Here is a 15566-nt window from a genome sequence, read left to right on the forward strand (position 1 = left end):
ACTAAAGCAATGGCATTCAGATTAGGTCTGAGAAGGGGTTTGATATCTTAATTAATGTGGATAAGCACTCGAGAATGAAATGTTGTGTGTGTGTGTGTGTGTGTGTGTGTGTGTGTGTGTGTGTGTGTGTGTGTGTGTGTGTGTGTGTGTGTGTGTGTGTGTGTGTGTGTGTGTGTGTGTGTGCAGCAAGAATTGGGTCGGCACAAGCCGTCGAGACAAAGCCTCAAAGTCTTCCAACTGTTACTTCTGACTTCTGCTATTTATGACATTTTCTCTCTTCCTTTTTAGTGGCAGGCTGTTTCCACTTCATGCTGTGCACCGCCGTAGAGGAACCTGTACGTGAAGCATACAAGCTGCATTCCTGTTTGCATGCAGTCTCAACATTATGCGTACGAACACAGCAGAAGTTACACAATTGTAAGGGAATAAATCATACCTACACAAAGGAAGTGAGGAAATAAACCACTCACATCTGACAGTTTAATGATACATGTTATACTTCTCCATTGCTACATGTTAAAATACCATCACTGTACAGTTTTCTGTGTATCCTTTTTTTTTTTGCGTCTCTCTGCAGCAACAACAACAAAGCTCTCTCTATCCAGAGACAGGAAATTAAGTCTGCTTGTTCTCATTGTCCTGATACCCACACAAGTCCGTAATAAGAGCAAATCCATTTTTACATGTAATCTCCAGAGCCTATAATCCCTGCAATAGTGCAGGTACCTTAAACCTTTTGTGCACACACAGGGTCACAGTTAGAAGTGATACTGCAGCATGTTAGGCAGGCATTTACACGATCGCCGCACCAAAGTGAAATGGGACTGCCGCGAGGGGTGCGTTGTGTAATTGTACCCAGCATGCACCTCTCAAGTTAAATAGTATAAAAGGCCGGATTGATTTCAACTTTGACCTGTGAGGTCTCACCACTTGCCACCAAAGGTTAAAAGTTAAGACATGAAAGAACAATGCATGTTGTAGCTGCAGTATGAAATGTATCACTATGACCAGAGCCTTCTTACCACGGCATGTCCCTTTAAATGTAGCTTTTATTGTAACAACATTTGAAAGTATGCTTTGTATTACAAAACATACAAAGACTGCCAATAATTCAAGAATAAATTAGCCACTAATTATGTGCCAAAGATTAGGGAAAAAATGATCTTAGCTCGTAGCTCAAAATGAGTTATTGTCTCATCAATAAGGGTTCATAAAAGAGGATGTTTTAAGGGGAATAGATTTAGATACAGTCATGTGGCAGGAAGTGTAAAGGGGAAGTTCCACCAAGCAACCACCTATTTGAAGAAATGTAAGTTTAAAAACAACACTCTATATCATGTTTAGGTGAATGTAGTTTATATGACGGTGTGTGGGGTCTAGTCAGGATACACTGAATCAACAAGAAACACATGTTTAAATAACTGGAAAGTCAGCATTAATGTAGCAGATAGAGGACAGTCTCCTCCTCTTATGTAGGAAAGGTGTGGCACCTCATGCTACCTCTTCATGGTTATATCATCAGCTCGGCAGCAGAGTGGTCAGCATCAAAGCTGTGTATGAGACTGTGACAGATTTAACGTCTCTCACCAGGCGAGCCCATTAATAAATAATGGCCAACCATGCATCGACCCTCTTGAGATGTCTGGTGCTTCCCCCATCAAGTACAACCTCACGACATGGCCATCTTTGTCTGCTGCTGCATTATTGATGGGAGGAGAGTAGGAGGTGTCCAGCTGAGGCCGTTGCCTGCGTTTAGTCTGTCACAGTTGTCATGTTTAGGGTGCAAAAGTGTCAGTGGGATCTGGCAGACAGCCTGAATTCCCAAAAGGCTCTGGCTTCAGAGGGTTTCAAGCTAACTTTGCAGCAGCCTGTCATTGTGTAATCTGTGGGCAGCAGATGCTACAGGGTGAGCACCTGGAATTATATGTCTGAATTATAAGGTTTCTGTTGGGTCAGGGAAGGGACAAAGCCATAACATTACAACTTAAAGCATACAAAATGAAACCTAGAGATGGGTCCTCATTTAGACACTAAAGGGGGGGAGGGGCGCTGTATATTATATAAAACATTAACGCTTATGCACAAAGTCAACAGAAGTCAATAACCACTCCTTCTGTCCTCTGTATACACAAATTAACATAACACTAGCAGCGAGGGTTTGAATGATGCACCAGTCACAGCGGTACACACCCAGTAAAATATTTCTCAAGGTTACATCTATTTTTGCAAGGGGAAGTCACATCTCCCTTCCTGCACATGTTGCACACATTTCCCCAAAGTCACATAAATGACTAAAGTTTAAGCCCTTTAGAAAGAATATAAACTGCAGTGGAACAGAACATTTTCTATCGTTTCTGTGTTGTTGTTTTTTTGTAATTTAAAGACCCAACACACATTTTAAGTCTGACAGTTAAACGTTTAATAGTTTCAAATGTAATTTAAAGTGCAAAAAAGATACTACTATATATGCAATTTTATTTTTGTTTTTGAAACTTTGTTCAGTTTTTTAATCACATCACCTAAAACTATGTACCTTATTGTCTTTGATCAGCAGTGGCCCATTTTCACAGCACTCTGTATTTTCTGCAGAGCATCTATTGCTCATTGCATCTCCCACTCAGGGCAGGATGTGGTTGTGTACACACATATCTTTCAAAATAACTATTCAACAGCCTTGTCACTCCTTTTATAGTAAAAGCCTTGCTCTTTGTGCCAGGGGCCATGGTGAGTGACTCTGTGTGGATGAATATATGTGCCCACGCAGGGCCACACATTGATTTCATGAAAGATGGGCATCAAAAAATATTGGATACTTGTGTCTGTTGATCCAATTACTGTTGTACCAGTTATATTATCAAATTATAAATCTATCTACTCATGTCTGCAAGCTTGGAGCCCATTAAAGAGAGAGCATACGATTGGCCTGAATGAATTCCAGGAAGTGGGGAGGCACAGTTCCTGAAGATTAGTAATGCATCAAAAGCTTTTAAAATGATGCGGAGATTCAAGAGCTAAGTATATCTACTGCCAGACAAACACACAAAACACCTTGAATAACTTTAATAGATCCCTAACTGTTCAGAACTCCATGTTAACAGCTTTTGGAAACAGAAAAGTAACATGCTGACAACTCAAAATATGTGTAGACACATAGTGCCCTCTAGTGTCAGAAAAGAGAACACACAGGAAATTTGTATTTGTAAAATTTCACTTGAAAGCAATCGAGTCTTCTGTTCAGATGTACACAGAATAAACAAAACCTAAAAGCTAATTTAGAAATGTATTTGAGGAAGAACTTATTTACACAGGCTGCAGAACTACACAAAACTAATGGTAAACAATGTCGATTCTAAGCCATTTTTTAAACAACACTAAAATGTGTTCTCTTTAAACTGTTAACAATATCTAACCAACAGCATTGGATGATTCATAGCTAATATCAATTGAACATGCTTATCCTTTTATTTTATTTTATTACTTTAGCTGAGGATATTTTTATAGTTCAAAGTTGCTCACTAAAAAGCCAATAAGCTGAACTCTGGGTTGGTTAAAGTTAGAGCAGCAGTCTAAATGACAAAGCTTTCTCTTGGACAGAAGATGGAGCTGTTGTCATGACAATCGTGGCTTTATCAGACTTCTGCCAAAGGCTACCTGAGCACAGAGCTTGACATACAGTAGCTGATATACAGCTCTGCTGTATAGTATACATCACCCACATGCTGTAGATGTCAGTCATACAGAGTCAAGTTGCAGGTTGTAGGTTGTGGGACACACAGGGGTATGTATGTGTGTGTAAATGTGTGTGTCTGCGTTTGTATGTGCGTGTGTTTCTTTGTAGCACATCTTACCAGATTTGGTAAAGACATCAAATGAAACAAGTACTAAAGTTTACAAAGTCTACTATGATGCTAGAAGACAGTTGCTGAACAGTACATCATGTCTTACAGTGTACTGTACAACAACAATGACTTTCTTGTTCAATGCAGTAACACTAGAGACTGACACTATACAGACAACAACAACACAACTACACATTGTTTTTTCCAGAATGTAACTCCAATGTCATTCCCTGGAACACATTCCACACATAGTATTTGTCATGTGAGAATTTGGTATTATGTTCTTTCTGCAAAACTCATTGGCAAACAACGGTGTGTGAAAAAAAAAAGGTTTATTTAAATATAGGTACTGTTTTCAGTAGTCTTTTAAAGATGTCACAGTATGAGCAGTAGGGGTGCTATAAATAAAACTAATGGTGTCTGTTTGTGTAAATTATCCTGCTATAACAAACCAAAATGCCTGCTATGAAAAAAGAACAAAAAGGTTGGTTAATTCCTACTTATACCAACGTGTGCGTTCATCAAACCAATATCAACCACATTTGGTCACTTTGAGTGAACTTAAAATAAAGTTCAGAAACACAAACTTGATTTAATCAAATGCTCCAATACACCTTTTAATTAGACTGTATCTAACTACAACCTAACTCAAACAACTAGGTGGTCCTCAGGGACCAACCACTTTGAACCATGTGACCAACTTAGCTTGCTGAAGGTGAAATATGGTTACACTTAAGAAAGTGAAAAGTGCTACTTGCATAATAAGACAGAAAGAGTGTGTATAGGACAGGCAATATTTGGTAAAGTTAAGGTTTTGTTAAGGTTTAAAAATCATTGTAATTGAAACCTTTCAGGGGATTGTGCAAATATTTGAGTCCCTGGTGACAGATAATGCAAACTTTCTGCTGACAGTGCTTTTCAGTGCTACATATTGCATATTTGTGGTAACCACGACATCCCTCCCTGCAACCACACTTCCTCAACCACTCAATCTTCCTCCTGGAGAAGTGTTTAGGACTTACTCCATGTGGATTCATCAATATGAGGTTAGGCTCAACAAGCATGTGTGTGTGTGTGTGTGTGTGTGTGTGTGTGTGTGTGTGTGTGTGTGTGTGTGTGTGTGTGTGTGTGTATGAACTCAGAGTCACTCCTTGTATTATACAGCAGAATATAAATGATTGCAGTGATGGGGGAGCCACACTTCAATTAACCACCCCCCCCCAACAAGATACAACCAACTCATAACAAGCTACAACATTTACTGAATGTCTGACAAAATAATGACTTTAAATGTTAAGCTGAACTACAATCTTTAATTGCAGACTTCCTTCTCATTTGAAAGCAGGTATTAGTGTTGAAGTCAAAACCTCACTAACCGAGACCAAGACATACCCGAGAGACTGAGACAAGACCAAGACCAAAACCAAGACTGAGATCGAGACCATAAATATCACTGAAAAATCATCAAACTTGTGTGCAGGGGGTGTGTCACTCACTTAGACCGTAACACCGTCAAGGTTGCCTCCGGAACCGGGAGATAAAAATGTAAATATGAATGAATTGAAGTTATTTGTTATTTTAGAAAGAGGTGTTTTCCTTTTAATCAATGTAAGGACGTGGAAAAATTGCCTATCAGTGGTGGTCTCGACCGGTCTTGATTTAAATCCGGAGTCCGCCCAGTCTGAGACCGAGACATTCAAAAAGCTCTTTAGATTTTGAGTACTACAACAGTACATGGTATAGACAAATCCTTTAATGAATAAAAAGCCAAAGCAAACAAAAACAACAACAAAACACGGAGGACTCAACAACAAATGTAAACTTAAACCTGACTCTCCAACCCAAACATCACCTGTCTAATTCTGAAAGTTCAGGGGATCAGGACCAGATGTCTGTGCTGACTTTGCAAGCAAGAAAACTCATTAAACATTTTTACAGCTGAACTTGGAATTAGCATGTGTGTGTAAGAGAGAACAACTTTATGTGCTGCATTCGAGCAAGACATCAAAGAGCAGTGGAGCAGCTAATGACAAGCCTATGCATGTCTGACTTCCACATTTAGCCAACAAGACGTATTACCCCCCCCCCCCCCCCCAATCAAGCAAATGAATGAATGTAAACCTCATGTTTTTCCTCAGTAAAGACACACAATAAGAACTTTTGGAATTTGCAACTGTATTATTTTTCCGCCTGGTGATCCTCAGGAAGCCTTTCATGTGTATAAGGTTTCAGGAAAAAGAGGAGCACCCCTAAACCTAATCCCCACCCCCCTTGTAAACCCACTCCTACCTCCAGAAGTCACAACCTATCCCTCCTAGTGCAGTGTCATTTCAAAGAGTGTCAACCCATCTCTGGAATTTCAGAGAGAAGAAGAAGAGGCATAATATGGGACATAGAGTAAAGCTGCACTGAAGGGAGTGAGTGATTTTTAGATTTTTTTCCCCCTGCACGGATTTTGTGCTCTGGAAACACATGAAATCTGGTGTGCCTTGTGTAAAGTCTCTCCACTAAGACCTGTTCCTGTCTAAGCACTTGAATGAGCGTAAAGCCCCAGGAGGAATAGCCGGGACTCAAAGCAACCAAAGTCAACTCCAGTGGGAAACAAAGCTCGCCGGCTGCTCACAGACATGCAGCCCTTCACCTTGGTCGGTGCTCTTCTCTTCCTGCTCCACATCTCCTTCAGCAGCACAGAAACACATCGGTAAGTTCATGCTAAAGCGTTTAAAGTTGCATGCTGCAGTAGGTGTAAACTTGATGTTTACTCATCCACGTATAAAAAAGACCTTCCAGGATAAATTCAGAAACTCCATCTCTTGGGTCGCCCCTATTAGTGTCACTTCACTTTTGGCCCTCTTCCTGCGGCCAATCATTTGGGGATTGCCACCATGTTTAAGTGTTACAATCTTCACATGTTTGTATTTTAACAGAAGCTTAATGAGTAACAAGAACCCCACTACTTTGTGCTAGATTATGTGCTTTAAATCTTAACAAGGAGTACTGATGTTTCATCCAGAATGTACACGCTTCAGACGACTATGAAAGCTCTGACCGTGTGTCAGCTAAATGTGGACCAGCAACTAAAACTAAGGAGCACCTGTCACACTTAGGAGCCCCTCTCGTGTGTGCTATTCTGGTTGATTTCTATCAAGTCTCAGATTCCTCCGGTCCCAGTGAAGCCAAGGATGCTTATACTAGGGGCGCGCTGGTGGCGCAATGGTTAGGGCGCGCGTCCCATGTATTGAGACTCTCATCTCAAGCGGCAGGCCCAAGTTCGCTTCTACCCGTGGCCCTCTTCCGCATATAATTCCCCACTCTCTCTCCCTGGTTTCCAACTCTATCCACTGTCCTCTCTCTGCATTAAAGGCACGAAAATCCCAAAATAAATCTTTAAAAAAAAAGGATTCTTATACTGCCATACCCGTCTGACACATAAACATCTGGGCTAATAGAGTTATTTATGTTTTATTTGATAGGGACAGATATAGTACATATAGACACACTGAAAACAACAATCCAATGTAAGTATCATAGTGTTTATAGTGGATGCTAATTTGCAACACCCATCCCTAGAAGGGCTTTTGTGTCAATAAAAGATTGAAACAGTTAAAAGGGAAAAGAGAGAGTAGACTGGGTACAATAAGATATAATAAGACACACATTTAGCTTTGATATAGTTACAAAGAATTACAAATGAGTACACGCCTGTTGATGAAATAACTAGGACTTGGTGGCTCTCTTAAAAGTGAAGTTTGCAGTAAGTTTAAAGTGACCTGACAACAAGTTAAAGGACTTTACTCCTTTCACAGAAAAGTTGCCACTTGAAGCCCTGTAGTCTCTGCATGTATCTGCAGAAAGGCTGAGGAGCCCGTCTGTTTCAACAGTTTGGCATTGGGCTTAAAATGAGAGGTCATGATGCTAAAAGCCATGAAGTCTGATTTTGGATGTGTAATTCTGATATTAATTTAATTACATACTGACGAAATGGCAAATAGCACCTTAACATCTTAATCTGATTTACAGGTTAAAAATACACACATGCAATCTAATCTATACATCCTGTGGGTTATTTTGAATGCAATACCAACATGCTGACCAACATGCTGGAGTCTCATCTGACTCCAGCAACAGGAGACAGGAGAAGATCAAGGTAAGGTTAAAAAAAAAAGTTTTTTTCAGAAGGTTACAATGTGCAGTGCAGGAAGTGTATGATTAGTGTGTTTTTCTCCATCTGTAGCCTACATCCTGTCAGCTGGCTGTGGCTCCACAGGGAGCACAACTTAATCACTAAGCAAGTCTGCAAGGGGGCACTTAATTTAGGTTGTTGTCTTTTTTTCTTCACACCATCGACACCAAAATCAGAGCTGAGAATCTGTCTACTCAGCAGATATTAGTGAGACCGTGGATGTCTTGGGGTATTTTTTTTTAATTTGTAATTATTTAATCACTCATCATGATAAGATTTTGCACAAGGGCTAATTTGGCTAGCTGCTGCATTAACTAGCATGAGCTATACATTTTCCTAAGAAATTACACATCTTACCCTGTGCTCCTCTCTTCTGCTACAAAGGCACAACCAACAAGTCCCTACTGGAAACCAAGCAGGTGTGTGTCGCTATGGCAGGAGGCTGGAGTGCTGCTACGGCTGGAAGAAAAACAGTAAAGGACAGTGTGAGGGTAAGAAAAGTCCAGATTCACTCAAAGATTGGTACTAAATATAGAGTCAAATATTTATATCCTTTAAAATATTGATGATTCATAATAAGTAAAATATCCTAAGAAAGATTTACTACCAAAATGACCTAACAATTGTTTTCATTTCATGAATGATTTTTTTCCTATAACCCAGATCCACTAAAGGAAAAAAAAATAGTCTGGATTAAAAAACCTTGCCTGCACAATAGAAGTATGTGGTTTGACTTGAATCCATCATTCTCAAACCACTGATTTGTCTGATGGTATTTTCTTCATGCTGAATGTTTTACCAGCTCAATGTGACCACGGCTGCAAGCATGGAGAGTGTGTTGGCCCCAACAAATGCAAGTGTTTCCCTGGATACACTGGAAAGACGTGTAACCAAGGTGGGTATTTGAGGTGGAGAGGGTCTGGAAAACAGGGGTCGGCCTGGGTTGAGAACAATCACAAGTCTATCTGAGGGCGCATGCTTCATTAGCAAGTTTTGGGGTGTTTCGTACTTGAAGCAAATCAATTCATGTCCCATATGTTTTAGGTATAAGAAAGCAAAATGAGTGTGAATCTTATTTCCAGATCTGAATGAGTGTGGCCTGAAACCCCGTCCCTGTGAGCATCGCTGCATGAACAGCCATGGCAGTTACAAGTGCTACTGTCTCAATGGCTATACATTAATGCCTGATGGATCTTGTGCAAGTGAGTAAGACTGCGCTACATTTTCATCCATATGTAGCTAGATGTCAAGCTTGAATCTTTATAAATGTGTGGGGTTTTTCTGTACTTTCAGATTCCAGGACCTGCTCTCTCGCTCACTGTCAGTACGGCTGTGAGGACTTTGATGGGGAGATCCGCTGCCTCTGCCCATCTGCAGGTCTGCAACTGGGGCAGGATGAGAGGACTTGTGTCGGTGAGCAACTGCAATCACAGATAATATATCATGAAGGGTTTAAAGTGTGTAAGCATAAACTGTGTTGCAAAGAAACCCTATTTCAAATGAAAAACCTGGTTAGAAACAGACCTAAGATGTGAGGAGAGTGAAATAACAGATGAAGCAGTAGTACAGACTGAAAAAAGATCAACTATGGGACCCATCTCGTGAATTTTGTAATGGAAGAAACATTTCTTTACTCGCTTTATTATGTGGCTTTTAGATGCCTTGTCGATAAAAATCAGATGGGAGGCAATTATATTATATTTTCTTCCGCTTAACAGCTTGAGCTTAGGCAGAGCCAATCACACAATGCCACAGTGATCACACGGGGGAAGTAATATTATAGTTCTGGAGCATAAAAACCTGGTCAAATCCATCACCTTCAGAAATGGAGGAACCCTTTTAACTTTAAATAAACCAAAAAGTAAAGAAGTTCCAATCAAAACATCTAACCCTTAGAAGAGGGATTCAACTACTGTCTCCAGTTTCTAATATTGAACAGAACAGCAATCTCTAAGTCTGCAGTAGATCCACAGACTCCTAACTGGCTGCAGGCTCAGACTTACATTGCTTACATTATTTTGTCTTTTTTGGCACTGTCTCACATTCAAAAGCTCTGTGTGCCAAGGAACTACTAACTAGCAACTTGTGTCAAGGTCACAAATATGTTTTTGTTTAAAGGTTTATGTGAATATGCTGACAACATCTGTCTTTTAAAAGAGAGTCCATTGGAGTTTTTTAGAGAAGTGAACGCTTATTTTTTATTTTTTTATTTTTTTTAAACAGTGATGGCTGAAGAGGTAAGCCAGTAATGTTTATGACCATGATCAGCAGGATGATGTACAGCATTCAGTATATAAAAGATGGTAAAGCCATTGTTGATGTTAAAAACATTTGATAACTCCAAGTGCTGTCAGGAAGCAACAAGGACTGGAATTGAGCCATTCCATAATGATCTTTGTTTGGATGCGTTGTTCTCTTAAAGGGCTGTGGTCCATCATAAAGGTTTAATTTGTTTAATGACGTTTAATGTGACGACGTTTTCTTGTGAATATACCACACTTGAAATTGTTGAATTGTAGGCCTTTAATCTTCCCTGTTTTCTTTCCTTACAGATATTGATGAATGTGTAACAGGAAAGAACCTCTGCCCGTACAACAAACAATGTGTGAACACCTTCAGCAGCTACTTCTGCAAGTGCCAGGACGGCTACGATCTGAAATATGTCGACGGCAAATATGACTGTGTAGGTAAGGTATACCAGTTTGTTACGAGGAAACATTTGAGATACGTTTTTCCCCTGAAGGTACAAATAGGCTTCTTCCATTTCCAGACCTTGATGAGTGTGCAAGTGGCACCCACAAGTGCAGCCACCTTGCAGTCTGTCTGAACACTCCTGGATCCTACAAGTGCAGGTGCAAGTCTGGCTTCAGAGGCAATGGCTTTGAATGCTCTGGTGAGACCCAAGCACTGCTACACAGAATTATCATTGATAAATTCCAGGGATTACTTTTTACAACTGATTCTAAATACTCATGTGAAGCCCATTCTCCAGAGTTCAAATTCTGGGTCAGTTATACAGTCACATATTCCATATGGACTCCTTAAACATCAGTAAACAGCAGTCCTGCCAAGGCTGGACTCAACTCCTTTTTTCCTCACATAGCCAAATGACATTAAATAAAGACTGAGCTAGGGGTTTCTGCGTGAATTAAGATGCCTTTATTTTTCAGTAGTTAAGCCATTTTATCAGAGGTCGTGGGATGGAGACAAGGGAAGTGCAGATGATTTCCTCAATGGTGAGATTGTGTGGAATCCAAGCTTCCGTTTCCGCTGTTTGCTACCTGCCATGCAACCCATTTCTTTCTCTCTTCTTAGCCACTTAGAGACCAACTCCTCAAACTCTCTCCCATGCTCACGGCTGGAAATGTTGTACGTCCACAGCTTGATATAAGACCTGGAGTCCACTGCATGACCCTCTGAATACAGAATGTATTTGACAAAATGCTTGTGCACTTAACACACTGATAGAGTTATGTGCACTGAACACTGCTGTTATTCTTCATCTGCATGGAGTAGAACAAGAACAGCAGCTGCAAAACACATGACAACAAACAACAAACGCATCCGAATCCTGGTAACATACTGTACTCCCTATTCATGATCGTGTTTCCACATGTCTTCTCTGATTCTTCTTCCTGCCTGCAGCCATTCCAGACTCCCAAGTGAGGCCAAAGCAGGAGACTGAAGATATCAGAAACGTAATCCCCGAACCAGTCGTCACACCGCCTCCTAAAATCCGTCAGCAGCCGTTCGACTACGAAGGAGAGGTCTATATCGGCCCTCAGACTGAAGGGAGAAAGGAGCAAGAATTTCCTGAGGAAGAGGAGGAGGAAGTGGAAGACAACCAGCTCAATCCTAGAGGAGATGTTTTCAGTAAGTGTATTGATGTTTGGCAGTCAGTCTGTTTCTGACATTCTGGGTGGTCCACAATGTTTTAAACATACACAGAGCTCAGGTTTTTTTCAGGAGATTTTGCTCTTGTGTCTACGCAGCATCTTGGTACAAATACTGATATCACAGAGGGCAGCTGAAATGGAATCATGCAGGGATGATGTATTTGTAGGAAGCTGACATGGCCCTGTTTCTTTCGACAAAAAGCTGACAGGATTTTTCCAAATGATTTGGATAATTAAAGAAAATAAGTTCTGTGGACACTTTTTTGTTGTTCTTATACTTCCATGTTCAGTTCTGCATGTTCATTTTAACAAATCAAAACACTTCCATGATTTTTGGAGGCTAAATGGAATAGCAAGAAAAAGACTTAGATTACATTTAAATGAACTACACCCTTTAGTATAACTTTAATGTATCCTAGGGTAAGCCTCAAATGTCTCTGTTTTTGCATAAAGTTTCTAATATCACTGATATCTTCGGTAGATTATTTTAGCCACTTGCTAGCACCTCCGTTGTTAAGACAAATAGTAAGTAAAAATTGGGTATTAACTGATGTATATAATGTTTCTTAACTAAATCTTAAACTCTCCTAAGCTTGTGTTAACCATAGACTTTTTTTATCAGGCATCTAACACAAACCTTTTCAAAAATGCTAAGTCATTTTCAGCATTTAGGATTGACTCCTGAAGCACTCAAAGGGTATACAATTGCAGGTCAGGTCAAAGACACTGACCGGAGAAGAAAGGGGGCTTGTTCGTTCATGTCCCCTGTCGACCACAAGACCCTCTAAGACCTTCATAAGTCATCGTTGAAGGTTGTATGTGAATTACGATGGAGAAATGCAAACGTACAATATTTAAAGCGCTAAAGTGACAGAAAAAATTAATCAAATTGATCAGGGTTGGGCAAGTCACACTGACTATGTGCACAAAAAAGGGGGCTAAAAAAAGAAGCTGTAATGCTGCCATGTCTCCAAAATAAAGTGAATACTGTAAGATCCTGTAAACTATTACTTTACTAAACTATTACCTGGTAGGATAAAAAGAGAAGAATGTGTTTATGCAGAGGTATGCAGCTCATTGAGAAAACCCCATAAATGAGGTTACCTTTCACCACTAATCTTGATCTTTATGGAAACACCCGAGTCTGTGTAAGAACTCAGATAGCAAGAGGAGACAGGCCCCAAGACATCCATCACCTCCGGGAAGGAATTTTACTCTGTCGGCATGTGAGAGCCCAGGGATAAAACTCATCCTGGGTCTGCTTCCCACCTCTGGGGAGAGGGGGGAGGGCGGGGGGAGTGAGGAGGAAGGAGGTTACGAAGCCTTCAAGCCTTTTATTATGTTTTCCCCAAAACAGCTGTTGTGCAAACAGACTTGACTCCTTGTAAGAAGGTCTGTCATCAGGACTCCAGACCCCTCTAACACTAACCCCACTCTGGCCTGGCAGGTTCAATAACCCCAGCTGTCACTCCTCTGGCTGTCTATGGCTGCTTGTCATGAGGGTGGTTTGCTGTGAGAGCTGTAAAATACTTGTGCGGGCTGAAGCCTTAAGTTGTAGTTTCATCTTGAGGCATGAGTGACAGCAGGGCAGGCCTACACCTGTTGGTTAAAAAGGCTTTTTCTGGCTTTGTTTCATTAAATCTCACTGGAGGATATTTTTGGGAATGTTATTTTTAAGATCAGACGTTTCAAGAGAAATGAAAAGACAGACGTTTATTTTATGAGCTAATGGGCAGGTTTGTGGGTTTTTGTAAGATTGTAAACTGTGATATAGAGTTGTGTCTGCTTTACTCTTTACTCACTGATTATTCAATTTGGCTAAATATTGTATTCTTTTCTTTTTTAAAACCTTGCTCAAAATAATGAAGCGATCAATCCAGGTTTCAGTTTCGATTGAAACCAAACATTGTAATATTTTTGAAAGTAGAGTTTATTGCAGGTTCTTGTATTACACGACAAAAGTCTAAGATATATGTACCTTGTTAATAAGCAAGATGGTGTTCATTTGTCTAAAAATAATGAATTCACACATTTTGTTTCTTTAATTCCCTCACACAGTTTCAGAGGATTTTGAATCAGTGTTTGGCCCGGCCACAGAAGTGAAAGAAATCGAACTAGCCCCAGTTCAGGAAGGTAATCCAATGACTATTTCTGCCATTATTGCATAATTGTTTGTGTTACTATTTTTGAATGTGGTCCTATGATTCCACCCAATAGAGTTTATCATGGATTGCAACTTTGACCAGGGAGCATGTGAGTGGGTCCAAGACAAGGATGACGACATGGACTGGAGTGTAGCCTACCATAATGAGGGTAAGAGACATAATAATACAAGTTGTTGTTTTTTTTCATTCATTTTCATGCATTTAGATATACTCACTTAGACGTTCTGCAAACTCTAAGGTGCTGGTGCTGAGTACTACATGACCATGAGTGGGCTCATGGGGGAGCATGATTATGTAGCCAAGCTGAAGTTGCTCCTCAGTGACCGGACCCAGCAGGGCAGCTTCTGCCTCACCTTTGACTATCGGATGGCGGGCCATAATGTGGGAACTCTCAGGGTCCTCCTGGATAACATTGCTTACCCAGTGTGGGAGCAGAGCCAAAGCAGAGACCAGGGCTGGCAGACAGAGCTCCTCACTGTGACCTGGAAAGAGGTGGCCCCAGAGTCTGTGAGTCATTTTCTGGTTTTAAAATGACATTTCAGCATATCATTTATAAATGGTGGTCAAACCAGTGCTGTAACTGCTAGTAACAAAAAAACCTGTAAAACAAGTATACTAAGTAAAGGATGTTAACTCTCACAGATGATTTATCATACTGTAACTCCAAGCAGTTTTTATGTGACTATCTGTAAAAACACATTTTAGACACAACAGACATGTGTTGTACTATATACCAAAAACTACAACCTTAAGATGTAATGGTACCATTGACTGTCTTTCAGATTGTCTTTGAAGCTCAGCGTGGCAAAGGAGTTGGAGGAGAGATTGGCCTGGACAATGTTGTTTTGACCTCAGGGCCCTGTCAAGAGGATGTCAGCCCCTTCTTTTAAGAATCTCCACACAGGATTTAGGATAACAAAATCTGGGACACGCTGGGGCTCGCCCCCACCCGTGTTTTGTAATATTCAGAATATTCTCTTATGATATAGATAACACAGATCTCAGGAAAAGGTGTCCGTAAGTGAGGTTGAATAGTATTGTGCTTTGTCATCTGTTGTGTATATGATTTTCTTTGACACGTAATGTGAATTCTTAGTTGAATTATAACTAAAGTTTGCCAATTTTTTGCAAGGCTGGTTAGTTTAAATGCGTTTCATTGCATAACTGCTGTACATTTTGCTTTCGTATTATACTGTATCAAAACAATAAATCTGGTTTTTTTTTCTAGTTATGTCTACCGTTCCATTTTTCACCAATAGATTGCATGATTAAATGTACTACAGGGTGAGCCAATGTATTTGGACAAAATATAGGAGTGATTGTTAGAAACTCCAATCTGCTGACCAGGGATACAGGGATACCAGGGCTGGTAATTGATTTTTCACAGAAAAGGGATAAGCGGTATTTAGATTACATGGGGCTACAATTTGAGGGAGAAAAGTATACTTCAATGATAATGCTGCTAACCACATTGAAATAATGT

The 15566-nt window shown here is 40.3% G+C and overlaps 1 protein-coding gene across 5 annotated transcripts; it reads left to right on the forward strand.

The window, feature by feature from the left end:
• The first annotated feature begins 6150 nt into the window (after nt 1–6150).
• On the forward strand, nt 6151–15307 carry egfl6 (EGF-like-domain, multiple 6). 5 transcript variants are annotated; one of them, XM_065961886.1, is made up of 14 exons: nt 6151–6540; nt 7860–7986; nt 8407–8513; nt 8825–8917; nt 9105–9224; nt 9316–9435; nt 10575–10709; nt 10793–10915; nt 11193–11258; nt 11668–11895; nt 13977–14051; nt 14136–14231; nt 14322–14590; nt 14866–15307. In XM_065961886.1, exons 2-14 carry the CDS (start codon nt 7925–7927, stop codon nt 14971–14973), a joined length of 1602 nt encoding a protein of 533 aa, XP_065817958.1. In that variant the 5' UTR covers nt 6151–6540; nt 7860–7924; the 3' UTR covers nt 14974–15307. The 5 variants fall into 5 exon arrangements, with proteins under 5 accessions (XP_065817958.1, XP_065817956.1, XP_020490072.1 ...); XM_065961884.1 differs by lacking the exon at nt 7860–7986 and having other exon boundaries at nt 6152–6540; XM_020634416.2 differs by lacking the exon at nt 7860–7986 and having other exon boundaries at nt 6152–6540; nt 11196–11258.
• Nucleotides 15308–15566: the final 259 nt, after the last annotated feature.

Source organism: Labrus bergylta, chromosome 13, assembly GCF_963930695.1.
Source record: "Labrus bergylta chromosome 13, fLabBer1.1, whole genome shotgun sequence".
Classification (NCBI taxonomy): Eukaryota; Metazoa; Chordata; class Actinopteri; order Labriformes; family Labridae; genus Labrus; species Labrus bergylta.

Bases quoted from the DNA above. Each gene is read 5' to 3' on its own strand.
- egfl6 (XM_065961884.1), top strand. From the start codon at position 6,467: ATGCAGCCCTTCACCTTGGTCGGTGCTCTTCTCTTCCTGCTCCACATC. The intron at 8,514-8,824 runs GTAAGAAAAGTC...ATGTTTTACCAG, and splicing joins CAGTAAAGGACAGTGTGAGG to CTCAATGTGACCACGGCTGC. The intron at 8,918-9,104 runs GTGGGTATTTGA...TCTTATTTCCAG, and splicing joins TGGAAAGACGTGTAACCAAG to ATCTGAATGAGTGTGGCCTG.